The sequence below is a fragment of the Macadamia integrifolia genome, chromosome 11 (genome assembly GCF_013358625.1).
Source record: "Macadamia integrifolia cultivar HAES 741 chromosome 11, SCU_Mint_v3, whole genome shotgun sequence".
Lineage (NCBI taxonomy): Eukaryota > Viridiplantae > Streptophyta > Magnoliopsida > Proteales > Proteaceae > Macadamia > Macadamia integrifolia.
The window spans coordinates 23,151,252-23,178,367 of NC_056567.1; the positions used below are offsets into that span (position 1 = coordinate 23,151,252).

At 37.3% G+C, this 27,116-nt stretch overlaps 1 protein-coding gene across 7 annotated transcripts in view; it reads right to left on the bottom strand.

Annotated features, from left to right (window-relative positions):
• Positions 1-1,859: 1,859 nt before the first annotated feature.
• LOC122094379 (protein MOR1) overlaps positions 1,860-27,116 on the bottom strand; it is a 39,120-nt gene continuing 13,863 nt past the window's right edge. The window contains exons 9-54 of one of the 7 annotated variants that reach the window (XM_042665159.1): positions 26,959-27,072; positions 25,500-25,619; positions 24,886-24,988; positions 21,722-21,858; positions 21,520-21,585; positions 21,281-21,404; positions 21,101-21,141; positions 19,272-19,343; positions 19,047-19,151; positions 18,808-18,913; positions 16,920-17,032; positions 16,749-16,836; positions 16,121-16,221; positions 15,794-15,901; positions 15,581-15,686; positions 15,415-15,494; positions 15,177-15,326; positions 14,936-15,011; positions 14,677-14,801; positions 14,467-14,577; positions 14,229-14,378; positions 14,061-14,135; positions 13,879-13,960; positions 13,651-13,778; positions 13,463-13,564; positions 13,305-13,379; positions 13,123-13,218; positions 12,936-13,037; positions 12,703-12,804; positions 12,120-12,302; positions 11,914-12,025; positions 11,579-11,655; positions 11,430-11,509; positions 10,447-10,512; positions 10,193-10,319; positions 7,768-7,890; positions 7,589-7,666; positions 7,220-7,378; positions 6,980-7,138; positions 3,886-3,983; positions 3,622-3,778; positions 3,380-3,496; positions 3,147-3,242; positions 2,912-2,983; positions 2,527-2,827; positions 1,860-2,421 (exon numbers count right to left, since the gene is read on the bottom strand). In XM_042665159.1, coding sequence (XP_042521093.1) covers positions 2,141-2,421; positions 2,527-2,827; positions 2,912-2,983; positions 3,147-3,242; positions 3,380-3,496; positions 3,622-3,778; positions 3,886-3,983; positions 6,980-7,138; positions 7,220-7,378; positions 7,589-7,666; positions 7,768-7,890; positions 10,193-10,319; positions 10,447-10,512; positions 11,430-11,509; positions 11,579-11,655; positions 11,914-12,025; positions 12,120-12,302; positions 12,703-12,804; positions 12,936-13,037; positions 13,123-13,218; positions 13,305-13,379; positions 13,463-13,564; positions 13,651-13,778; positions 13,879-13,960; positions 14,061-14,135; positions 14,229-14,378; positions 14,467-14,577; positions 14,677-14,801; positions 14,936-15,011; positions 15,177-15,326; positions 15,415-15,494; positions 15,581-15,686; positions 15,794-15,901; positions 16,121-16,221; positions 16,749-16,836; positions 16,920-17,032; positions 18,808-18,913; positions 19,047-19,151; positions 19,272-19,343; positions 21,101-21,141; positions 21,281-21,404; positions 21,520-21,585; positions 21,722-21,858; positions 24,886-24,988; positions 25,500-25,619; positions 26,959-27,072 — 5,244 coding nt within the window. In that variant the 3' untranslated portion in view covers positions 1,860-2,140. Of the gene's footprint in view, positions 2,422-2,526; positions 2,828-2,911; positions 2,984-3,146; positions 3,243-3,379; positions 3,505-3,621; positions 3,779-3,885; positions 3,984-6,979; positions 7,139-7,219; positions 7,379-7,588; positions 7,667-7,767; positions 7,891-10,192; positions 10,320-10,446; positions 10,513-11,429; positions 11,510-11,578; positions 11,656-11,913; positions 12,026-12,119; positions 12,303-12,702; positions 12,805-12,935; positions 13,038-13,122; positions 13,219-13,304; positions 13,380-13,462; positions 13,565-13,650; positions 13,779-13,878; positions 13,961-14,060; positions 14,136-14,228; positions 14,379-14,466; positions 14,578-14,676; positions 14,802-14,935; positions 15,012-15,176; positions 15,330-15,414; positions 15,495-15,580; positions 15,687-15,793; positions 15,902-16,120; positions 16,222-16,748; positions 16,837-16,919; positions 17,033-18,807; positions 18,914-19,046; positions 19,152-19,271; positions 19,344-21,100; positions 21,145-21,280; positions 21,405-21,519; positions 21,586-21,721; positions 21,859-24,885; positions 24,989-25,499; positions 25,620-26,958; positions 27,073-27,116 lie in introns of those variants that run through there. The other 6 variants (XM_042665158.1, XM_042665157.1, XM_042665160.1 and 3 more) reach the window with 6 other exon arrangements.

The following is a 27,116-nucleotide window of genomic DNA, read 5'->3' on the forward strand; positions in this document are numbered from 1 at the left end:
TAAGGTGGTAGATTTTATAACGGCTAAGCTTTGCGGAAACAGTTAATCCAACCGCGGTTACCCTAGGTGAGATAACCGCCTAACCTAACCTTGATTAGGTCCGTTAACCTTAGTTGAGTTTAGAAAAAGTTACATATGTCACTGGCTCATTAGGTGAGAGGTCTATATGACACGTGGATGGTAAGTACTAACCATAGGATAGGGCACATGGTTAGCATAAATTATCATTACTCATGAGAGTTCCTGGTCAGTGCCATGAAGGACATTCAACCCCAGTCGGAGGTGCCCTTATCTCTAGTTGTAACATAGTTTGTGATTGGGGTATTAAGTACAGACCATAAATGCTATTGATTGATGCTATAATAGTATGTCAGAATGTGGTTGTTAATCTAAAACTTAACTACCCAATTATCAAAAGATGAATGTAAATATTATAAGAATATGCAAAACACAATTGAGAGAAAGTGGAAAAGAGACACTGTCAACACAAAAAATTTAGAATAATTCGGCATCCTTGCCTACTTCCACTATCAAGTGATATTCACACATTTGAATTTTTCACGATGTGATCAATATCCAAATGACATTGATCAAGCCTTCTCACAATTATTTTCTCAAGCTCACAATTTAATCGAAGACATTTATTGGACTACTATTCACAACCTTTAAAACCAGAGATTTTCCCAATCTCTTATCTTATTTCTCTTTGAACAATAGCTCTGAAAATTTACAAACCTCTCCAAAAGCTCTATAGAAACCTCTTTTTATAGAGGTGAAGGAATGGCCCAAAAGAATCTCAAATAGCTTTATTTTTTGCCCAATTGTTCGACCAAATGGAAATAGCCATTGAAAGTTTTCCATTTTATAGCTGTTAAAATATTCAATGAACTATCTAACAAACCGGTTGATCACGAGTTGACTGGTACATCGATTGTAGACATGCCACTAACAATGTAAATTCCAACCATCGTTCAGTAAAACAGACATAACTCACTTTCTAGAGCTTGGATTGGTCTGATTCTTTTTTGGATTCTGTTCCCTGAGCAATCAATAAGTGTTCAAACGGTGATCCGTCTGTTGTGCTTCTACTAACTAGAACAGAGGCACCATGCCGAAAGCCGTTAAATCACCACTTAAACACTTGTCGATCGATTAGATAGCTATGAATAAGAACTAGACGATCAGCGCTCAAAAGAGGATGCCAATCCTCCTTTTTTCATATGAGAGAGAGAGAGAGGTCCAATTCTTACTCAACAGCCATGTACATTTTCCTTGAAATTACTAGATGTGCAGTAACCATGGTACAACTGTCTTCAGGAAGCATCAACCACAGGTGTTCTTTTAATTTGTTGTAATCATTTAGTTAATTTCTTGTTTAAGCTATATTTATTTTTTATTCTGTTTTTCTATTAAAAAGAAGCTAAGATTAGTTATTTACTTAATTTGTTGTAATCATTTAGTTAATTCAATATGAATTGGTATACCAACCCTTGTTTTGTAGTTCACTTGTGCAACTAAATCATTATTTTCCTCCTGTTATCTTAATTTTATTTCTGTAAAATATAAATCTGAAAATTTGTTGCATAGAAAATTATTATTCAAAAAGAAAATCAAACAAATAAGAAGATTAGCTTAACCAGGTACAGCGGAGGGTATTTAATACCTCCCTAGCCTGCAACCTAACAAAATCTGATCATTTGGTCGAATCAATTAATTTGGAGAGTCAATGTCTTAAACGTGGATCTTAAACTCTAATTTAGATGACGACTCCCTGTATCAAAGCCTCGGTTCTAACGCCAGCCCCACCTCAGTATCATCTGTGGCTTTGCGCTTTTTGATCCAAAAAGATAGAATGCACATTTGGATCAACTCTGTAGAGAGTGTAGCTTCCATTGAATGAAAATATTTATTTACAAAAGCAGTGACCAATTCAAACATCTAAACTTCAATAAATGGGGCAGCAAAGCCAGATACAGGTATTAAATCTGCCTTTTACAATTTCGTATACAGAAGAATTCTACTTGAAAAATGGATGCCAATCACAAAACAAAAGACGAGATGAGTTGCACAAAACACCCCATTACTAAACAGAAAGCCAAAAATGCTACAATTCTAAATACAGAAATAGAGCACTATAAGTTTACAGGGGTTCAAGTGTCCCACTTTTGAGTCTTTCCATACGGGCTTGAAGGCCAGAGAGTGCCCTCTCGTCCATAGGGAGGACCGCAGTTTGAGTGGAATCTTCGGCATCAACAGGGGCCGATCCATGAGGAATCTGATTCTGGAGTTCATGGGTTTCATTACCATTCATGTACATTGATGTCTTATTTGTGGATTCTTGGTTCCCTGCAGCAGCAGTTAGCTGAATGCTCTTCATCCTTTCTCTGATTGCATCCAAAGTCCCACTGGTTACTGCAATTACTAAATCCATGATTAACGTTACAGGTGTCCTTATCATAAGGAAATTTTAAAAAACAAGCAAAAGAGAAATCCAGAAATGACACAAGAATGGTGAAAGAATGTTACCTCCAGATGGATATCTGTCATTCCTCTCATCCCCAACATGTTGCCTCAACTCTGGATGAGGAAATGTTGGTGCTCTTAAAGAAATAACATTACCTGCCCTGTCCACTTCAGCCAAAGCCGAAGGCAGACTCTGATCTGTGGATTCAATCTTCACATTTACCGACTTGGCGTCATTCAGGCTATGTGTATGTACAGGTGATAATGGAGCTAATTTCGGGGATGAGAGGGAAAGAGAAACTGGGGGAGGAGTTGACATTGGCAGACTTGAAGGTGTCCTCCCAGCAGCTGCATTCCTTTCCACCTGCAACACAAAATAAGACAGTCAACTACCCTGAAACACCTTCAGGCCTGTAAACCTGAAATATATTTCTAAGTCAATCGGGACCTGAGCTAATCCATCTCTGATGTATGTGCGAAATGCATCACTTGCATTCTGGAGCTGAGCAAATATATCAACCTGCTTGAAATTACACGACAATGGTCAACTTCAGACGGCCAAAATAACAATGACAGACCAGTGCTCACCAAATCTTTTGATACACTGATATTAGATGTCTCCACAGGAAGTAGAAAATTCTTGCGGTACAGCTTTAGTCAAAATGAAATGCACGAATATTTACCTGAGGATACAGTTGGGTAATGCGGTACAATTCATGGAGACCAATTGCCGATGTTTGCTTGTCTCCTATTTTCTTGAATATCGCAGCAAGTTCTTGCTGCATGATACCACCAAGCAAAATGGCAGGATAGTTAAAAAATTGATAATCAAACAAAAAGCATAACAGGAATAACACATCAGAACACTACCAAAAAAAAAAAATCAACATGAAGTCACACGGTTATACACTTATACCTTCAATTGAGCATCTGCAGAATGAGTGGCAGGTGATGGATTGTGTGCTGTAGAATCGCCCCAATGAGTTTGACCAACAGGGCCAGTGGGGGTCAACATCCTAGCTGCAGCAAGTGTCTGGAAAACTAGAAAAATAATATGAGAAGGGAAAATATCTCACAAAAAAAAAAAAAAGGTAAATAAAAGAAATTGGTTGATTGCAGATGAGAATGGCAATAAGTAAATAGCACAAAGTGAGTTACCTGCAGATTAAGGTCAATGTAGGCAAGAATAATAGGTTGAGGTTCCATGTCTATAGGAACCATGGAAAGATGACCCTTTATTGCTGTCCCACGAAGTTTAACTAGTTCATGCAGAACAGTTTTGACCATTCGCAAAGGTTTGTCATCAGCACCAGCTCTGGCCATAGTTATATTGCAATTGTAACAAGGATCGAAAGATCAGCCTCAATGGCCTCAAAAAGGTTAATCTGGAATCAATTTTAACAGGGTTGTGTAAACAGTTACCTCCTCCGGATTTCTTCCATCCCTAATTCCTGTAGGTACAAATGGATGCTTTGAAGGATACGGTCAAGGTCAACATCAAAGATTGTGCTCTGAAGAACCTGCAGAAAATAAAGTAGTATTTGTAATACACCCCACAATCCTCAATAATAGATGATCCGTAGACACTTATATTACTCTAAACTGAGCTTTTAACTTTCTGCACTTCGGTGGCTATGACATGTGTTCAAAATTCAAGTTTATTAGATATTAACACATCCCAAACTTCACATATAAATATTACTATACAAGACAAAGCTGCAAGATGAAAGGAATAAACTATTCAGTGGTGATCGCATACTAAATTGCATAACATTTTACCATTTACATGTTGACTATTAATATGAAATGACACCAACAACTGCAGTTCACAAACCCAAAAAGATGACTCATCTTGACAACACCCGCATGGTAAATTTCGGTCTGGGGACAGCATGTTGCCTTATAGGTTACACATATGATTTGCGTTTAAAGGGGAAAAAAATTTTAAATTAAAAAGAGAGCCTGCAATAGATACAAGTACTTCTGATGGAGGGCCTTAGGGAAAAAGGGAAAGAGGGAAAAACCAGAGTAGTAGGGGGAAGGAGAAATCACACAAAGGAGGGGAGGGGAGGGGAGGGGAGGGGGGGGTTGGGGAATAATCATACACAATGGCCGTAGGCTCTTCACCAAAACCAAACTCAATTCATCTTCCTAATCTGTTCTCTAATCCAACGATTACATGCATTTAAATAGTAAAATAAAACCAACATTAAAAGGGAATCTACTCTAATTTGGAAGCTCAAATTAATTGGAAACTAAATCCTAGTAGCTATCTCCTATTTAAGCTACCAAAAATAAAAGAAAGCATGAAAATAGAAATTAAATCCTAAGAGATCCTACTAGTCAAAGACTCAAATTGGATCCAGTTCAACTTTCTGGATACCCAGATGGGTTCGGATCAGTCCATGGGTGTAAATCTGCATCAATTCCCCCAGTGTTGAGAAAAACTCGTTCAGGAGCTTTGTAGAACGGGGATATCAACACCAATCAATAAGCATCCATCCTTGCCTGTATGAAGTCACCATCAAAATCACGATCGAATGCTATGAAATCCACGACGCGAAGTTCATTCGTGAAGTAGTGAAGCGGAAAAATAAAATCAATCGGTTCACTGAAGAGATCAACCGATTTAAATTTTTCCACAAGTTGATCTTCAATTTCCAACGATGTCATTTCATCTTCCACCATTGATGACTCATCTTTTGGTTCGTCTACCTGTTGCTCAATGGCTGAGATCACATAGTGGAAGGTTGAGTGTGTTTGGGTGTTGATGTCCATGCAATGTCGTTAAACCTCAATCGAGCTTCTCTCGTATCAATTGCATTTGTTGATGGATATCCAATAAAAGATCAAAATCCATCGGCTAGGTTTTCTATTCAGAATCACTATGGACCCACGATGACAACAGAACACTTATGCAAAGGGTTAATGGCAAGAGAGTAATTAAATTGAAGATTGGAACAATGGCAGAATGGTAAATATATGGGTATTTTTTTATAATGGTGGCAAACTTGTAATTAAAATGAAATCCTTTAAGTGAGTGGCAGGATTGTAATTATAAGGATTATCAAATAGAATCACAAGGTAAACACAACGTAAGTCGTAAGGGCAGAGTTGGAAGCAAGAGTAAATAGGGACAAAAGGAAATAAAATATAAGAGACGGGCAAAGTGGGAAAACAGAAAAATTAAAGAAAGCAAAAAGAGGAGTCTTGGTTCTTCTTCTTGCGATGGTTTCTCCAATGATGGAACACAGCGGCCTTTGGAGGAGGCGTGGACTGTGATGGAAATTTCAAGTAGGGTCGACTTCGAAGGAGGCGGCTGGAGTTGTTCGATTTCTCTTTGTGATTCTTTGCTTCTCAATCTCTTCTTCTACCTCTTCTGTTCTTTCTTCTCTTCTTCTTCCTTCTCTGAACTTCTGTTCTTTTCTTCTGCTTCTGTCTTCTCTCTCTGATGCTTCTTTTTTTGGGGGTGAGAACTCAGCAGAACCCTAAAGAGGAGGGTTCGATTGAAGTGGATAGGGACAACTGAGAGCTGCTGGAAGACAGAGGAGGGTTAGGGGAAGGAATCGATTCTCTGTTTTGAACAGATTTTTTTTTTCCTGGTTGCAGAAGGGACGGTGGATTGGGGAAAATGGTCGCTGCAAAGGGGAGTAGGCTGGGTTTATGTTCTCAGGTCTGAACAGAGGCCTCTTTTTTTTTTTTTTTTTTTTTTCCGGCTGTTCTCAGTCTCCGTAGAAACCAGAACAGAGAATGTGAAGGGAAGAAGAGAGATGGAGTGGAAGGAATGGGGATCCTTCGGCTCTAAAACCAATTTGACGGAGAGCCTTAGGGAAGAAGGGAAAAACCATAGTAAGGGGAAGGAGAAATCACACAAAGGAGAAGGGGGGGGGGGGGGAATAATAATCACACACAATGCCCGTATGCTCTTCACCAAAACCAAACTCAATTCATCTTCTTAATCTGTTCTCTAATTGAATGATTACATGCATTTGAATAGTAAAATAAAACCAACATTAAAAGGAAACCTACTCTAATTTGGAAACTCAAATTAATTGGAAACTAAATCCTAATAGCTATTTCCTACTTAAGCTACCAAAAATAAAAGACAGCATGAGAATAGAAATAAAATCCTAAACGACCTTACTGGTCAAAGACTCAAATTGGATCCGGTTCAACTCTGTCTAGATACCCAGATGGGCTTGGATCAGTCCATGGGTGTGAATCTGCATCAACTTCTCAAATCTTCGAATCCAATACTTAAGGCAGAAGTTTTTACAGAAGTTCTTATGTATTCTGTACCTCACATAACTTTCATCTCTAGGGTAATACTTCTGCTTCTAGATCACAATAACTTTCATCTCTAGGGTAATACTTCTGCTTCTAGATTTTAAAGTGCTGACTCCAGGTATGAGTGTTAAAGGCAGGATATGCATGAATTGATAACAATTCCAAGCACAATCACATAAAAACAGACAAATGGCATTGAGCAAACAAGACCCCAGGCATGAAGCATTACTTTGGTCAGTTTGATAAGGCATTTCACAACTAGATCTGAGAACTTCTGATTTCTTGCCGCAAAGGTCTCATTTGATGCAGGTGATGGCCATCTTGAGGGGTCCAACGGGCGCAATAGTTTAATCAGAACAACGAATGATGATGTGCGTTCTGCATTGTCCTGTACGTCAAGCCCAAGTCACTAAAACAGCTGAGGACTATATGATTGAAGCAAACAATAGTATCTGATTGGAAAACTAACCAGAATCTTGAGCATCAGAACATTCAATGCTTTTAGAAGCTGACTACCATCATCCATAAGTGGAACTCTTTCATCTAAAAGCCAAAGCAGAAGTTCAGTGATAAGGGTATCAAGTGTACTCTCATTCACAGCATGGGCAAGCCTTTTATTCTGGAAAGTCTGCAGTAAAATCCAAAGATTAGTATTACAGCACAAAAGAATTCATTTTGTTGGATACAAGGGGAAAGATATCTCCAAAAGAGGTGTCTCCATACTTTACATGCCTAGAAGAGGAACCCGTACCCAAGAGACCTTTAGGAATTGCACACTATTAACATCTTGTTGCTCAAATGCCGGCAAAGTAAATCAGTAAGCAGATGACAACCCTACCTGCATGAGTGTGTTCAAGACATATTTACATGACCTTGAGGAAGCTCCACCCAAACTGAAATCAAAGGTCTTGGCCACCTATATAAAGTAACAAGAATATAAAAATTAATACATGTAAATGTCAGAAAAAACAAAGAATAAATTTTCATCTTTGATGAGTGTATCAGAATCCATTTTGCCTTGGTTGCCAGGCATGCAACAAGTCTATCTGCATCTTTGATCAGATCATCCAATGCACTGCTTTCAGGTTCGCTAGTAGCCTGTGCCAACTCATGACAAACCACTTTCATACCCTCGACCGACTGCACCCAAAAAAGCAACAGACCAATTCAAATTCTGAAGAGCGCTCTAAAAAATTAAAATAAAAAATATGCAAAAATGAATGCATTATGTTTTATTTCCCAAAGCCATAAATCTCAGCAAAAGTTACATGGTTTAAGAAGCAAAACCAAGATTGAAAAGGCTAAAGCCACAGTTAATCAATGAGCCAACGAAACATAATCATTCTTCCAGAACTGCATTACAATTTCTTACACAACTTGGTTTATTTTAAGAACATTAAACAACATACTGATGTGGGAGCATTGCAGAAATCTAGGCCACTTTATATCAAGGACATAGGTCAAGGGGCCACCAAGTTTCCTGGCTACATTCCCACAAGAGGGAAAGTAGAAAATGCACTTCTATTAAGCATCAGCAATCTAGGACGAGAAAAATATGTAAAGAATATGGTGCAAGCCTGCAAGGGATGTATTCCATAGTATTGTTAAATGTACCCAAAACACATGGCAACCCAGGACAGCAGATATTAGTGGGGTGCTTAGATATTATAATAAAGTATTGCCAGCTTAATTTGGTCTTCGTTGTAATGTGTTGAATAATGAGTTATTGCAATAATGGGTTTTAGGGGTTATATCTAAATGGACCCTTAAGCCCTCTTAGGTTTTTATTTCATTATAAATAAGAGAGGACTGTGCTCATTAATGCACAAGTCCAAATTCCCCAATTCTTCATAAGGTGAGGCACTAATACCGCTGAAATCTAAGTGGCCTTCAAGGGCTAACAATTTTGGCTTCAAATGGTGATAAGGCTGGTGTCCTATGATTCCGACCTTCCTTGGAAGCTAGCTCATCTGATTCAGAGAACTCAAGTTCTATTAACCAGGAGACTATCTCATTTTCCTGGCGACCTAGGAATGCAAACTCTCATGCAGGTTCTCTAGCTTGTGAAGGGGTCAGAAGAGAGTTCACATATAAAGGGCCATATCCAATGATAAGGGAGAGAGATTTGTATAGAAGCCCCTCGGGGCCATTTTTGGCATCTTGAGAAAACTTTGCATGTTTATGTATATCTCATGGTAGGTGTATAGCTTTGTCGGCCTTTGCCCAATAAATTTTTGTTACTCCTCCTTACTGGTGCATCCCCAGGCTTCCATTGAACGCCATACCACCAAAAAAGAAGGAAAAGGGAAATAAAATAAGGAAACTCACTTATGCGAGCTTTCTCTTCTCTTTCTCTTTTCTTCTTCTTACTATTCTTCTTTTCTGGTTTTCTTCTCGGTTTCCCTGTTAGTCGATTTTAATAGCCCATCGAGTTTGGTTCAATCTCCTTCATACCCAAATCTGTTGGTTTGAGATTTGAAAGAGCAATAACAAACCCTAAGGAGATTCAGATATTTGAATCTGAGATCAAAAGCCCTCAAGACTTCTGAGTTCCATAGCCAGTTTCAGAACTGATCTTTTTACCCTACCGCTAGATCTGATTGCAGAGATTAATAATACTCCTTGGGTTTTCTACGCTGGGTGGGTGGGAATCAAAAGTAGTGCAAGTTGCTCGAATTGATAAATCAATGTCAGGGAAGCAGGTGCTAGTCCCTTGGTGTCCCAGACCTTAATAAAACTATTATACATTAGATTAGAATAAAAAAAGAAAACAATAAATAAATTGTACTGCCCTTGACGTCTGCAACTAGTATTGCTGGATTTGATAGAACATACTATGGCGATCCTTTGTTTTCGTTTTTGGCTGAATCGATAAATCTAGAAGGAGCTCTCCTCATAGTTTTCCCTATGCCGCTACGTTTCTTTTTGTGTCGTGAGGTTGAAAACAACCTCATAAAGTGGGTAGTCTTAAACCCTTATTCCTTGTTTTAATGCCCCTCCTTTTTATGCCTATTCTGATTTGTCCTTATTTTAATTCTTATTCCTAGTTTGTCCATGGCCATACTTTACACACTCAAACTTCTTTTGATCCCTCTTAGTTAAGTTCTATCTACTTACAAAACTGCCACCACTTCTTGGATTTGGATTACATTGGCATAAGTGGGCCCTCAGCGATCCGATTCCAGCTTTGGAACCCGGATCCCCATCACTAAGTGTCTAGCCAATTGACAGAGAAGTAAATAAGTCCCTAACATAATTAAAAAGGACCGAGGATAGGAGGTAGAATACTGTAATTAGGATGAGGATCCTGTTTTGAGAGGGATCCAGCAGTCAAGCTAATGTATTTTAGAATACAATTGAGAAAAAACGATTCAGTACTAGCTCCAAGGATATGAATTCATGGAAATTATTAATAAAACTCTAGAGTGAAAAGGCACAAAACCTCTTCAGGGGAGCCAACTGAGATGATATGCAGAGCCTCGTTCCAGTCTGATGGGCCATTTGCACTAGCCATTGAACGGCTGAATTGATGCCTCTCCACGTAAGGTTCAGAATGAACAATGTTTTCCCTAAAGTTGAGCAATATCAGCAAGTAAAAATTGGAGAAATAGGACCAAATATTGTTGTTTAAATTTCAAAAAGAGAAAGGGAAAAAACAATTAAAAAAAAAAGGATCTTCTAGCACTTGCAGAATACCTTGAAAAGATTGGGGCCGAAATAGAGCGTGCAAGAACTTCCCCACTCTGCTCCGCTACATCTAGCCTGGAGATCGAACAAATATGAGCAACAAAAAAGGACAGGTTCACTAAAAATAATGAACTTATGGAGAATAACTGTCTGAACTCTCCTTTATCAATAGTGGTAGTAGTAAAAGAAACATCTTATTTATATCTAAAGTAGTGTAGGAACATATCTAACAAAGTATGGACCATCAAATGATTGATAACACAGTAAATGCACAAAATAGGTTTACTTCCCCCCCCCCCCACTCTTGAGAGAAGGCAATAAACAAAATAGGGTTTATGGAGAAGGGGGATGGTTCACCTTAATCTTTGTAGAAGCTGTTAAACTGATTAATGCCATGAGGTCTTTTTGCCATATTCTATAAATATGAGAAGCTTACAGAAAGCAGTCCAAGATCTTCAAGGGTAGAAACCCAACGAAAAAAGGAAAAACATACTAAAAGTACAGTGCTATCATCCAAGTTGATATGACATGAATATCTTACCAATTGGATCAGATTTATCATTTAACTGAACAAGGATAATGCATTACCAAGATTAGTAATGATCTTTCTTAAGAAATTGGGTGCCAGAAACAATGCAAGACATAATCATGGGATACACCTTCATTTGCATGGGCATCTGTTATTATCTACACGATAATGAATGTGAGAAACAAGAGTCAGAAGAGATGCATGTATCGGTTATTTTTCTACCCATGCATGCAAACTAATGTCCCCCCCCCCCCCCCCAACCAAAAAAGATACAGGCACATCATTTATTCAGACAAAGTACAATTTAATCTAGGAGAATGACCACCTTTTGTAGGTTTGACACATCTAATGGAATGTGTTAATTACACATACACAACAGATACATAGGTTATACTACATAATACTAATTAAATTGATTCTTGTTGGTCATTAAAAATGAATAATAAGGAGGGAAAAAGCACACCCATTGTCCCTAACAGAACGCCTCAAAGCAGCTCTAGCTTCCCCTGGTTTCCCTTCCTTCCTTTTCTCCATCTCACGGGCCTAACAAAAACAACCCATGAGTAATGGAAATAGACATGACAAGAGTATGTAAAGCAAATGTATACAAACCTTCCACTTAAATCTATCATCCAACATGCTTCTCTGAGCATCAGACAGCTTCCCGACATACCTCCACACGTCCTCTCCTGTACCCCATATAAAAGATTAATCTGAGAAAAGCCCTAATAATCATAATGAAAAATCTCATTAAAATCATTTTCCTAGAGATAGATCCCATGCTATTCAAATATGATACAACTGTTGCTCAACTTTCCACTGATACATCGAAGTTTACAAAGCATGAATTATATCTCAAACTAAAATTAGCGAGTCACCTTACTAAAAGGTGAAGAGCATGCAGAATGAATTAAATTAAATAGTTAAAGGATCAAAGGCATGCATACCAAGATTTTTGTATGCAGTGGCGAGAGTATTAAGAGCAGCTTTCCGAATTTCACCATCTCGTTCAGATGTCAAGCTAGCAACAAGCTGCAAGGACTTTAATTGTCCACCTATCTGTAGAGGGGGATAAAAGTAAACATAGTATCAAAATGCAGAGAATAGTAAAAGGCAAGAAGCCTTAGAAGAGAGAGGAGAAGACAATTTTTACCTCAGGTCCATGATGATCAATTAGAAAACCAATAAGATCAACACATTCTATCCGAGTTCGATTGTTTTTAGAGCGCAAACCCTCCAATACATACGCAAAAGTCTTGCTTGCTGAATATAATTGAACAATTTGTTTCGCAAGTTCCCGCATTTTTTCCCGTACTTTCTCAATGTTATGTCCAGACTGCAGCACGATCAATGGGGAAAAAAATTAAGAGATCTCTTTGTAAGATGTTAGCTATACTATATCTCCCCCCCCCCCGCGACTGCAAACGATCAATGGGGAAAATAAAGAGATCTCGTTGTAAGATTACTATACTATACCCCACCCCCCCAAAACAAAAAAAAAACCCGGACAACAAGGGTACTAGTAATTGAACTATGCAATTTAGACAGGCTATAACAAAACACTCCAAAAGGGTCATCATAAAAAATCTGGATCCACCATTAATGGGGTAATTTGTGTGGAACGGCATTAAAAAAAAAAAAAAGAACACCTAACATCAATTAAGCATTCAATCCATCAGCAATATGATTTTAATGCATGCAAAATCCATTCTACAACAGAGAAATCAGGTAGAAACCTTCTCTATGAAGCATGGAAGAAAAATGGCTGCTTCTGCTTCAGTAAGAGTACAACCCTCATCTTTCAACATATCAAAAAGTTCAGGAAGAAACTCCAAGACCTGTTTATGGTTAAACAAAGAAACATATAAATATAATATAATAAGAGACAAAATAAAAGATAAAAAGAAACAAGAGTCATCAAATCTACAAGAGAATTAAACCAACACAAGGAAAGAAGAGGCAACTGCACCTTCAGAAGACATGTCGTGTTTGACTCACAGAACCGCAAAACAAACCACCGCAAAAATATGTCCAGAAGCTCAATTATTTCTTTTCCAATGGATGGGAGTGCCTGTGCATTCTTAATAATATCACTACAAATAGCATTACCAAAATTAAAAACAAAGTCGGGTTTAAGAATTTGATATCAAGTAAACCTTTTGTAACATCTCAAGCCCATCAACTTGTTTCTTAAAATCTGTGCTCAGCAGCCGCCTATGTAGATCTTCTCTAAAATACTTCATAATATCACTCTGCAGTATAAAGTCCCAATGAGATAACACCGACTGAAGTTAGAGCAAAATAGACGAGGTATACAATGAGTTCCGTTAATGCAAACCTCAAGATCTTGAATCTGCTCCAATCGTGGCTCTTCAAATTTGAATCGGCGTACAACCATTCTCTCCCTATCTTCCTGCAGAGTCAACAATCAACAAACACTATAACAGAAATCTAAAGGATTTAAGGAGTAACCATGCAAACAGCCTACAAAGATACCTTGTTTGAGTCTTTGATATTTAACAAAGCCTGAGACTGGATAGAAAGATCATGGACAGACGCAATGGAATCTAACCTTGAAACTTTTGCAGGAATAGCTCTCTGTCCAAAAAAAATAATCATAATAATAATAATAATCACACCCATTTATGCCATAAAGGAAAGGACTTCAATAAGCTAGGACTGACCGAAGAAATAGCTCTGCTGCCATGCTTTGACACACGATCAACACAACCATTTGAACTAGATTTTCCAACCTTTGAGCTAGTTTTAGATGTTAGCGTAGTTGGAATTCCTCTCACTGAATCATAGGAATCTGGGAAGGAACAAGCACAATAAATACAGCAGATAGGCTAAAAAGAAGAATAAAGAAAAATGAAAAGAACTATATTTCGATCAGGTTAATGATAATACACCTTGGAGAGCCCCAGATGGTTTTAAACGTTCAAGAACCAGAGCCAAAGCAGGTCCATGTAAATCCTTTATATTCTTGGACACCTACAATAGAAGAAAAATTGACAGACAATGTTACATGAAAATTCAAAGTTGAATTCCCAAATATAAAAGAAAATTAAACTTTAAGGGACTAGGCCCATACAGCTTCCGGTCCACAAACTCTCAGAATTTCGCCAAGGCATGCTTCTGCTGCTTTCCGAACATCTGACGATTTGTCCTAAATACAAGGCAAATTATAGGTAAAGTAAGTTAATCATAACTCCAACATCTGACTGAACTTGAGAAACTAAATGTAAAATTTAATATTGACCGTCATAGCAGAGGCAGCTGGCTTCAGCAAGTTAAAGGCATCAGATGAATCACTTGATCCAGAAAGTTGTTTGGTTAACCAATCAAAAAGATCCTTTCGCCCTTCCGCACCAAGCTTGGCCTCAGTCAATGCAGCCGTAACGTATGGAACCTAAAGAACACCATAATCCGCATTACACTCAATAAGAAAATATTATAAACACAAGGTTTTAAAAAATTGAGCCAGGTTCAGCAGGTACCATCTTATCAAGATGAACAGCAGCAACCCAGGAATCCAAGGTATTCAGAGTGCACTCTCTCATATGCTTTTTATTGTCACCGAGGCATTTCAAAACATCAGAGAGAATTCCCTGCAAGAATCCAAATTTTAAAATTCTAATTAAAGCTAAATTTAAAACAAAAAAAATTAAAAACATGAAACAAAGCACAGGATCTTTGAGTCTGCAAACCTTGCTTGCCTTCTCAACAGCTGGACCCATAGCAGACGCAACACCACCAAGGGTGGCTAAGGTTGCCATTATTAAATTTTTGTTACTGTCACATAGACGGCCTCTAAGAGCAGCAAATAACTCCCCTGGAATACCACAGATAATTAACTAGAGGAAGTACTCTGAAAAAATAAAGTGACGTCTTCCCACCAGGCACCAGGTCAACCACTCTCAAATGATCACATGATAACAAAGTAAACAGATTAAATTAATGACATACCCATTCCAGTCGGTTGAATGCGTTTGTTGGCTTCTTCTAAAATTTTATTGACTGATTCAATAGATTCCAAACGGACCTGGAAAATTGAATAACACTCAGACCAATAATTGTAACTAATAAGATCCCATCCACTTACTGCATAGACAGATACCCACACACACACAATCACAACAAGAAACAACAGAGAAAAATAAAATACAAGGTAACAAGAAGCTGAATAAGAATGCTTTGGGACACAGACCTTCCAATCAGAACTACTCAAGTTCTTCAGTAGAGTAGGCGTGATTTTCCCACTAATATCCTCACGAGGCAGGCCATCCAATCCAACAGCAGACATAGACAAAGCAGAGTCCGACGCCTTAACAGTTTTTCTTGGAGCTGCTGATGCCCCCTGCTAAAACATTCTAAAAATTAGTATTCCACAACCAGAAAATAAACAGTGATGCAGAGAGCCCATAAACAAACCCAAAAGGTCATACCTCAAATGGATTTTTCTCATACTCAGCATCAAGTGTACTAAGAAGTGCGGGCTTGACATCCACAAGAAACCCTTTAATATCTGATAAGTAAAAAAACAGAAATGTTAGCCCCACAATGGAAAATGAAAACTAACCAATATTTGACCGGAAAGAGTAAAATGAGCACCTGGACCAACAAACTTATGCAGTGAACCAATAAGCTTTATGGTTGCGTTTCTAGTGGCAGCGGCACTCGACTGAAGACCTGTATCCTTGCAGAAATCAATTAAATCCTGAAAAATAGGACAGGAATATTCACATCATCATATAGCTGCAGAGAGGAATAGAAATGAATACAGAATAAATATAGTAGCATTGACAAAATGAAACTGGAAAACACCTTAAGCTTTAAATGTGAAACGCCAAAGTCCTCAACCGCAGAAACCATCCACAAAATGCCCTCACTAAGAACCTTGGGATTCTTGTGCTCTTTCATGATTTTGTAAAGCTACAATAAGCAACTCCGAAGTTATTATTCAAACAGAACAAGGACCCAAAAACAGAAAGAAAATTAGCAAGAAAACCCACCCCCAGACCCAAAAAAACTTTACACAAACACAGAGAGAGAGAGAGAGAGAGAGAGAGAGAGAGAGAGAGAAAGGCAGAGCAGTACGTGTGTATTTACAAATTACAATACTGGGGTCAATTAAAAACCAAAAACACTTACTCTTTCAAAAATGAATCCTGGACCCACTGCTTCAGAGAAAGTAGTCAAACACTTCATCGCATGAGCACGGGTCTTAATATCAGCCACCCGTTCACTTATACCTGTAATTTAGGGATATATTGGAAAAGCTACGACATCAGATTACGCTTTACAAGACACACCAACACAAGCCCAAAAAATATAAAGCAGCATAAAATTTTGCAACTGATGAGCAAACCAGGCCCCAAGTCGATAACTTGTTTCAAATGGGAGGCCAAAAATGCAAGCATTTACCCACCAGCTTTGATTATTCAACAACAGTCAAATGTCATTGATCAAGCTGACCCAAGAAGATGTGATTTTTTCTCATTCCATTATAATTCATAAAAAGGGCAGACCTTGGCACAAGGGTAAGGTTGCTCCATTGCGTCCTAGTGGTCACGGGTTCGAATCAGGGGTAAGGCTGCATACATTATGACCCTCCCAGATCCCGCAGTGGCAGGAGCCTCGTGCAAAGGGTACACTCGTTTTTCACCATATTTCATAAACGTAAATTTGCTGCAACTTGGTTCAATTACTGTACAGAAGATTTCATAGAAAGCTTTAACATCCATAAAATGCAATGCAATTCCATAACCATAATACCCACCTAGAAGGCACAATACAACACATCGTTTCGGAAATTTAGTCACTGATGAAGCAATGTGAGTAATAATTTCAATAACCTGTTGTTGGACCTGCATCCATAGGGAGATAAAATGACTGAGATACCGCAATTATAAAATTAGCACCTGGATCTTGGCCCAGAAAGGTTACTCACCTGAACATTTTTCTCACCCCACCCAGGAACGACACATAATAAACGAATCAAAAACTCTGCTGACTGGTCAATCTCTTTAAGACCTTCTACCTGCTGCTTCAGAGAGACAATTGCTGCAACAGGAAATGAAGCTTACTTATGGCACCCTAAAAAACAATATAATTATTCACAGGTAATATACAAACTGCACACAGAACAATTTGTATTCAGCAGTTGGTCAGTAACTCAAACCAATTCACAGCTCAAATATAGATTGAGAGTGGCAGTTCAGGTACTTCATGCACTGCCAAATTGTAAATCACACCAATAATTTTCTGCCTTTAAACAAGGGATTCAATAAAACTGAAAAACAATCACTCTCCTCTATCCCTATAATAAAAATCATATTAAGTGCAGACACTGTTTGGTCCATCATACGAACACCAACTTAAACTCGAGAGTAGTGACCTCCAAGAGTCGAGCAATGATTGATGAACATAGTTGTCAAGGAGCCACCAAGGTGTTCAGGCTCTTACTGTGGTCCAAGATGACAGCATGCCATGTTGACACTTCACAAGTTTACATTCACTTATATTTATTGCATGGATATGCTTATATCACATCCTATGCTTTGTTTATTATATGTTGATTTTCTCATATTAGACCATTACTAGCATAATTATATCATATTGCACTGATATGACTTCTACGTTGCATATAAACTTCAGGGATAACGTTTTCTGTCCGGGAGTGTAACGTACAGTAGCACCTCCCTGTGTCTATCTCTCTCCTCCCCCCCCCCCAAGGAAATGACATATCTGCCCCTTCTGTGGGAGGAGAGAGACCCAGGAAGCACTAGTGTACGCTATGCTCCTGGAAAGAGTAACGCAATTGCTAAATGTAATTATAAAAAATTAGCATTGCAATATTATAGATAGTCATTAATGCACACTTAGGCATGTGTCACCTAAGTGCCCCTCCATGGCCTTGGGTCGCCTAGCCGCCTTGACAACTATGTTGATGAATCAAACCAAAGAAGCACAAAGGGAGGGAGGGAGATGTGACAAGAAACTGAAAACACAAAAAAAAAAAACAAGTTAATTAAACAAAATTTCAACATCATAATAATCAAGTTTAGCTCAACTGAAGCAAGTAGGATAAAATAAGCTAATTAAACACAATTGCAACATCATAATAATACATTTAGCTCAAGTGAAATCACCCCAAAAACAGGAAGAAAAAAAAAGTATCTGAAGTTAAAGTTGATAAGTGGTTCAGGCAATTATTCAAGAGGTTGGCAAATTTTCTTATTTCTAATAGGTATTTGAGTTCAATTTTATACAAATTAAGTTGTCTACTTAATTATCTTCTATGTGTGGCCCTGCTAAGTAGTATCTCACACATTAATTATGAGTTCGAAAGTGGATCAGTTCAATTAAGACTTAGGTTAAGCTTGAAATATCTGAAAGGTTGAAATTGCCTGCAGTGTTTCCCTTCAATACAAATTTTATGCTAGTCATTGCTGAATCTTTCCATAGTCCTCCAATCTAACGAAAGCAGAGAGCTCTTGAACTTCTCACTCAACCCTGGTCGATCAACAGGGCTATTGGTCCAGGTGTCTCGCTCTTCCAACTTCATTTAGCAAGAGAGAAAGAAAGAGAATCTAGTATAAGGTCTACTTGTACTATTTATTAAGAATCTAGTCAATGGTCCACTTCAAGTAGAGTTATATAAGATGAAGAAGACCAAATGAGAAGGAAACAATCTTTACTTTCTTCTTCTATCCTTCTTCTGTTTTGTAGATAAGTGATCATTTTACCAAGGAAATAACTATAATCAATCAACTAAGCTAGACATAAGGAAAATTAATGATTGGGAAAAAAAACCATGTCAAAAGAACAACATAGACCTTCAAGCCTCTCCTTCCACACACTACTCTTCAGTTGAGATACCGTATCTGCATGGAGAAGGCAACCTAATCTGGTTTCGATTTCTTCAAGACTCATTTCTGCTGGCTGAGGAAATAAAGCAAACCAAATAGCAATCAACAACTTACCATTTTGACAGTCAAAATTAAGAACAGAATGACATGCCACTAAATGCAATTCAGGTCAAAAGGCAACCAACAAAAAAGTAGCACTGATTTACCTCAACATTTTCAGGTTCAATTGACCCCACAGCCTTTGACTGTCCAACAGCATCACCCTTCTTGCCAACTATTGTTTTAACTGTCCCACCCTTTTTAATGACCGGCTGATAAAACATTCAATTAAGTCAAAACAGGATTACAGTAAGACCAATAGAATGAAACACAACTTAAATAAAGAAAACAAAACAAATTAAGATAAAAATAAAGGAAAATAGAAAGCTCACAGCTGCATGGACAGGTTTCTTCCCACTAAGCATGCTTGCCGCAGATTTTCTAGCAAATGAACTCTCGATGGCCTGCAAAAGGATAATATAAATTTGGTTGCAACTAAACAAAGAAAATTTTAAGTTCCAGAAATGTAGAGGTTCAAGAGATATTTTTAAAAAGATATTATGTAGAATACCAATTGTGTTCAAACTTCAAAGATGATTCCAAAACTTCAATGATAGACACAAGTAGAAAGGAGCAAATCTCAAAAGATCAAATACAAACTTCCAATGATTACACATAATGATGGTGAAGCATAAAATAACATTCCTTGAAGCAAATAGATCAACGATCAAAGCACACACCAGGGAAATTACTTTACACTATAGACAGATAGAGTTGAATGAGCATGCAAATGATAAGTACCAAAGTAGGAACATAATAAGATTAAAAGAGTTAATTTCCTCACTACTCTTTCCTTGGTGATACAAGAACATAGTGTGCATAACAGATGCTTGCACAATTAACCACGATAAGCATAAGCTACATAAAAATACACTTCTATACAGTCATTCACAACAAGATATGTCATAAATCAGGTTACTACCTTTTATTATTTTCTTTAACTAATTAAAAATTCCTCTAGTTTTGTAAAAGTGTACATGGATAAAGATTTAATATTCTATTCCTAAAAAGACACAACAAAAAGACATCAACTTATCAACTAATTCAAACATTGGAAGAGTAACAAGAGTAGTGGAAATAAGCTAGATGCCCCACCCTTTCTAAACATAATGTTTTCTAAAGTCTCAAGGTGATGGAATACCCGAGTCACTCTGTTGGTTTTTTCTTTTCTTCCCCCTTTTTTTTTGGGTGGGAGGGGAGGGTGGAGAGGGGAAATAATCCATTGGTTTGAAATTGTTAGCCATAATGAGACATGATGCTTTGTTTTGCCGAATGTGAAGCTTGACAGACTAGATTTCTTCTAGTAAGTAAAGCAGCATTTTCTATTCTGTTCTCTTAAATTTCCCCACCAGTACGCTGTTGCCTTTCTGCAGTAAAACAATATCTAATAACCATATCAGAGAACGCTTTCAAATTCCTAAAAACATTTTCACTAAACCATCAATCCTAATACATCAATATTCAACAAACATTTACCAAACCTAAATGTACTTATTTTCATATAGAAAAGCAGAAATACTCAACCCATCAGCATGCCCAACCCACCAGAACCTTAATAACATATAGGGCAAGAGAACACTACCCGGTTGCACGGCCACTGCGCCAGCATGCAGACCAATGGAAGGTCAAGTGGAGGCATCTTCAGCGCATGGGGTGGGGGGCAGCGCAGTCTTTTCGCACCCGCTTGTGACTAGGCATAGACACACGCAAGCGGGTGGCTTTCTTTTTCCCTAATATATAACCCTGAGTTTATGAAACTCTCCTCAAAACCTAACATCTTTTCAGCACTTCCTTCAAACCATAAATTTTCTGTCGCTGGTTAGTTCAGCAACACAAACTTCACATTCTTTTGAAATGATATTTTCTATAAACACAACCTTCAAATCACCACCTATTATGGAATTTCCTAAAATAATATTTTCTGAGCTAATTATTAAATGTGACAAGTTAATTTTATAAATAATGTTATGAACCATTATATACTAATAGAGAAGTGTACGACAGTGTTTGGTTTGCGAAATAATAAGCCAAGAAATGATAACATCATGAAGCATACAGTACAAACTATTACATTGACAATACAAATCCTGACACTTCAAATAGGTCCATTTGAGCCAAATCTGGAACACAAAAGTAATCAGAAAATACAAAATCAACCCACCATAGATGATGAGATGCTCCCACTCGAAATCGAAGCAGCAGCTGCTGTTTTACAAAATAAACTTGTAAGGACATTTATGTAAAAAAGGAATAAATGTAGCAGCAACAAACATATAGAAAGATTCTCTAAAGCAAAAGCAATACAAAACGCTGGGGGGAGGGGGGGGGAGCATATTCGAACCTGAGCCCGTACTTGGAAGTCCACCACCACCACCACCTGAACTTCCAATCATGTCAGCTAGTTTTTTCTTTCTCACCTCATCAAGTTTCTCCAGAGATTTTTCCAAGGGTCTCATACCAACCAACTGTCCAATTCATTAAAGTACAAGGAAGATAATTCATACTATTAACAGTTAAAGCAACAGAAGTAACGATTAAAGGGGAAAATAAAAAATGATTCACTTCCTACAGGAGAACTACCTTAGCAATCGCAGCCAAAGCAGAAAATGAGGCATCCCTCACTTCTGGGGTTCCATCGTTCAGGCACTACATGAGCCATAAATACTTAAGATGTTAACTAAGAAAATTGAACCAAAATAAATAAATCATGCAGAAATTACAAGAAGAAGAATCAACTGATAAAGGACCTATATAAAAAAGTGGGGGTAAACGCTTCTCTAACCTCCATACATAAGGGGACGTAATCTTTATGCAACTTAAGAACAACAGCTTTATTGCTTGTCTCAATACAGAAAGTCACCCAGTTCAAGGTTAAGGAGCGGACAAGTGGAACTTTATTTTTCACTGCAGTTCTAACATCTGCAATAGCGAGTGCAGCAGGTAAGTGAACAAACGATAAACTCAAAAACTATGCCTTATTACAGCTAAATAAAGAATAAGAAATTAAACTAACAATACTGAAAGAAATCTGTATCCTAAAAACAAGCCCATAAGCAACACAGTTCAAATACCACGAAAGAATACAAATTTTCTACATTCAAAATAAATCTAATTCTTTTTCTGCATTCCAAATTTCTTGGAAATTTTTTCAAGCAAATTATCCAGGAATAAAACTGCTTTTCAGTTATCCTCCAACAAGGTTTTTTTAAGTTTCGCTCAAAACTGCAAGTTTCAATCGAGATAACTCAGTTTCGACATGGTCCAAGACAAAACCAAGGGTTGAAACAAGTTTGGTCCAATTTTTTACCTTGCTTCGACAGGTTTTGAGAGGTTTCAAATGAGAGCCTCATATTTCGCAAGTTACGACAGTGGTGCAGTTTATGGCCATAGTTGTCAAGGCATCGCCTAGGCGTCCAAGAGGTTTTCTTGGGACCTAGGCGACAGTCGCCTTGTTGTACTGCATGTCGCCTTGGGTTTTGTCTCTTATTTATGCCAAATATCATTTAAGTAAAGTTATTTCACTTACTTAAGATATTCTTCATAAATAATCAAATACCCCTAATAGAATCCAATAAAAATAGTTTAAAAATCAAATTCCAAATTGATAAAAAGTCAACCCCCAGTCGAAGAACAAAAACTGGATTTTGGTTATAGGTGCGATTTTCAACTTTTAAATGCTAGGTTTTTCTCAATTATGAAAATTTTATAAATTCTATCATGTTAAAGCATTGTTAAAAACCAAAAGTCCAGTAAAATAATCTTTTGTTTTGATATCTAAAAAAATATTTTCATTTAGATGATTTTAACATTATTCGTGCACTTGAAAATAAGTTTAACCGGAGCATAACTTTGCCATTACAACTTAGATTTAAGTAATCTTAGACTCGTTGGAAAGCTGATTTTATGTTATAACTAATACAAAAAGTCTCATGTAAAAATAAAACCATTTGCCCAGTCAAACTTATTATAGAACAAGAGCATTTCTCTAAATGTTGATTTTTTATAACTTAATATGACTTAATGTCAATTGTTTATGGTTTAATATGGCTAAATGTTGATTTTTAATGACTTGATGTTGCTTAATCTTTACTTTTTATGATACAAGATATATATATATATAGCTTACTAAATAATGTTAGAAAATAGGGAAAATAAAAATAACACTTGGTCACCTTGTTCCTTAAGGCTGGTGCCTTCTCACCTAAGAACTTAGATAACCCTCCACCGCCTTGGCATCGTGACACATGTTTTTGGCCAAATAACTTGATTTTTACCCATCTTGTTGCATTCTTCTACTCATTCAACCCTTCTACAGCTATCATGGGCTTTTATAACAACTAGGCACAAAATATCTAATGGGATACATATGTCCTGCATTCATATGACGTCAACATCTTTAGTGGTATGCAATTCGTGGATTAGACCAGCCGAGAAACTCCATGTATTGAGTGGTGAGAGTTGTATACTTTTATTTCCATAACCTAATGTATGTTTTGATCGTATTAATTTCATATTTACATTTTCAATAGCTAAATATATGAAGTAAATGATTATAAAAGGTTAGTGTATAGCAGCATTTAGCGTACACTAGCAAACATGGGTCAAACCACAAGTACCATTTGGGTGGTTTTCTGTGAAACCAACTCGTGGACTAACAGTAAAATGGTAAAAATAGGCAGCAGAAAACAGGGGAAGAAAAAAAGGGGGTCAAAAACCATTTTCTAGTCCTTAACCTAGGATTCGCTTTTGGCCCAGAAAAACCCATGTTTCGATTAAAACCTGGGAGGTTTCAGTTTTGGACGGGGTCGAAACCCAAAACCTTGACCTCCAAGAATAGAAAAGCAAAGTTGAGAAGAGAGAGAGATTACATAGAGTCCCACTATGACTTCCTATGCATCATAAGAGGGCTATATATCACCATCCCCAGAAAGAAGAAGCTCATGGCAGAAAGTTCCCACACTTCATTGATTAAAAAAAAAATCAAGTATCTAACTGCCCCTTGCTATTGTTGTCCTATTTCTTCAATTGGGACCCCATGCTAAGGAGGTCAAGTGTGGAACAAAATCCAGCCACTTTCTGAAATTTTTTGCCCCATATCAATTTTTTTTCTTGAACCAGGAAACAATTCACTTATTCTGAGAGGTCGTGGGATGGACCTATTGATGGAGGGGGCCTGTAGAGAAAGGGAAGAAATCCCTGAGTGAACTCAGAGTGTAGGGGAGAAGAGAAGAATCACACAAAGGGGGGGAGGAATGAAACAGATATTGCAAGAGTAAATATTCGCCCGCGAAAGCCCCTTTTTTTTCCTTTTGGGTAACATGCCCCGTATCAATCAGACATAACTATAGATACAGAAGGTCTCATCTCATCATGACCACCTATTTCCTCAATTGCCAAGGATGAAATCATCAGAAAATTTGTCACTTACAATTAATTGTGGCCCTTGTGGCTCATGGAAAGATTAAAATAAGGCATTATTATGAATAACCTTCACCTAATTTTGTGGAGAGCGTAGTCCTAAGATTATATATGTTGGTAGGGGATATACTTTGACAGTTGAGTATTCTGAAGCTTTCATACTATCAAACCATTTCAGTCCAAGATATAAGATGATTCACAAAATCGATGGTCTCTATACTTATTTAGTCAATCCAATCTTTTCCCTCGTACAAAATTACAATATTCCATAAAATTAAGAAAATCATTTGGCTGACAATAAAAACAAATGAAAATATACCAAGGAAGCAATCAAAAAAGGGGTATATCATACATCAAACTGCATTCAATATGTATAAGTGTATATAGAAAGATATCCTTTCAAATGTAACAAAATGGACCAGAATTTCATAATAAAACAGCAATATTTGTTGCGCATGGATATAAAGCATAAAGTCGGTCGCACCAATAATGATATCATTTTTCAAACTACATTGAAAGAAAACATGCCTTCTACGACATCAACAAGGGTTAGGCAGCCAGCCTTGTGCATTGCCTGTAGCGTTTGAGTAAGTGCATCTGCAAGGGTCGGTTTCTTCTCTTTCAATTTTTCCTATTCAAGAAAATTAATCACAAAACAACCACCATTATTCACTTAAGGAAAGGCCAACTGTTCTAAATATTTCAAAACAAAAGCATCACATAACACATATCTGGTAGGAAGTTGATTCAGTGAACACAATATAATGACAGAACAGCAAAGTATCAGGATAAAGGGGAAAAAAATATATATATATATATAAATGTCAGAAAGACTCGAGGATGACACATATCCAACCCCTTGGTATTTTGATTATCCCATATTTTAAAATCTACAAATCGGCATTCCCCTCTTTTTTCAAACAAGAAAAAGAAAATTCATTCTAGTGCAGCTATTCTTGTAGCATGACCAAGCAAATATGAAGTACTAGTAGTAACAATGAAACAGATTACCAAATAAGTACTTAAGGAGGCTGGGAACAAACGATGCAGTTGATTGCAGATGATTATACCATGGATAAATAATCACAATTTACAAGATGCAAAGCATTCCAATTATCAATTGTGTAGGTCAATGAACTCACGAGTAAAACTGGCAAAAGGAAGCGTGAACTCCCAGAAAAATGAGTCCTCAAACCCCTAGCCAGATTCCCAACAGCTTGGATTGCCTCAACTGCAACAGCTATGTTCACATCTATGATAAGCTGCAAGAAAAAAAATATTTACTTGTAAACCCTCCACTTTAATGAATAATTCAATCAACTATCAACTGTACAGATAACATAACATGAAAAATCAAGATACATGATATCAAACATAGAAGCGAGGAAATGAAACATGGTGATTGGAGTACCAGTTTCACCTACAAAAAAAAAAGGTGATTGTTAGAGGTAGCCACAGGGTGATGTTGAGCTAGAGTGCATCCGGGCTAATTTGCATAAGTAACAAATCAGCTAAATTTTATATTTTAGTATGTTACGTGCACAAAAGGGGAGATGAGAGAAAAGAAAATAGAAAAGATAGGAGGAAAAAGAAAAGGCAGGGGAAGGGTTTGGCTCAACAATAAAGAAGCCTACCTTTGTCTAAGAGACAATTTAGGATTCAATTTCTATCTCCTTCATTATCTCTAGCTAAATACAGACACATAGACAACCCACGTTCCTCTTATTTACTTCCCACGCCTCCCACTAGTTCCACTCAATTACAACTTCTTATACCCGTTTCCTAACCATCCATGTCTACCCATTCAACCCACACAAGGTAACTGACTCCCCTATTACATTGCTAATACATAAAATAATATAAATCTATTATTCACGTAACATAATATATCACCAATTTACTCCACTAAAAAAGTGTTATCTGCCAGCTAGATAAGATGGGAAATCTCACACTACAATTGTAACACAGGCAGATGGGGTTCCAGGAACCATGCCCTAGCCCAATCCCATTTAAGTAATACGGCTAACAGGTCAAACCCAATAACAGCACTTTAATTAAACGGGCCAAATCCAGGAAGCCAAGCAGGCCCTGTGAGATAATTGCCAGCTCAGGCATTATAGAAGCAACTGATGGAAACTTGACAAGAAAAACACATGCATAGTTGTTATGACAATCTTGAAATGCTTATAATCATGAATAATTCTACGAAAGGAATGAGAATTAATTTGAAAAAAGAAAAAAAAAAGAGCAAAGGGGATAAAAATATACAAATGAAAACTAATATTATAGTTGAGAGTTACTAATTGGCCAGATTAGCATGCACCCACCATACATCTAGCTCATACACCAAACACCAATTCAACAAAACACAAAGCACCAAAAATAAGCATCCAATAAAATCAGAAGGTACATAGATATGTACAGAAACAGAAAAAGGACAGACGATGAGATGGGAAAAACGTATCGAACCAGAAAACAAAAACCATATAATGTAATCTTTTCTATAAGATGTCCTAATTCTACATTGTATTAAGAAATGTCACACAGATTTTACTAATATATGGGATATAGTTGTTATGGGTAAAAGAAAATCTAGAAGACCTTCTTAAGCGTCCGACAGACTTCAGTGAAATCACCAGGAGCTATTCTTTTCGTTGACGCAAGTTTTGTAAGCTCTGCAACAGCCTCCTTCCTCTCAATCCATTTGGTAGCTTTCTAGAATCATCAAAAGAAGACACGCAGCCAATCAAACATAAAAA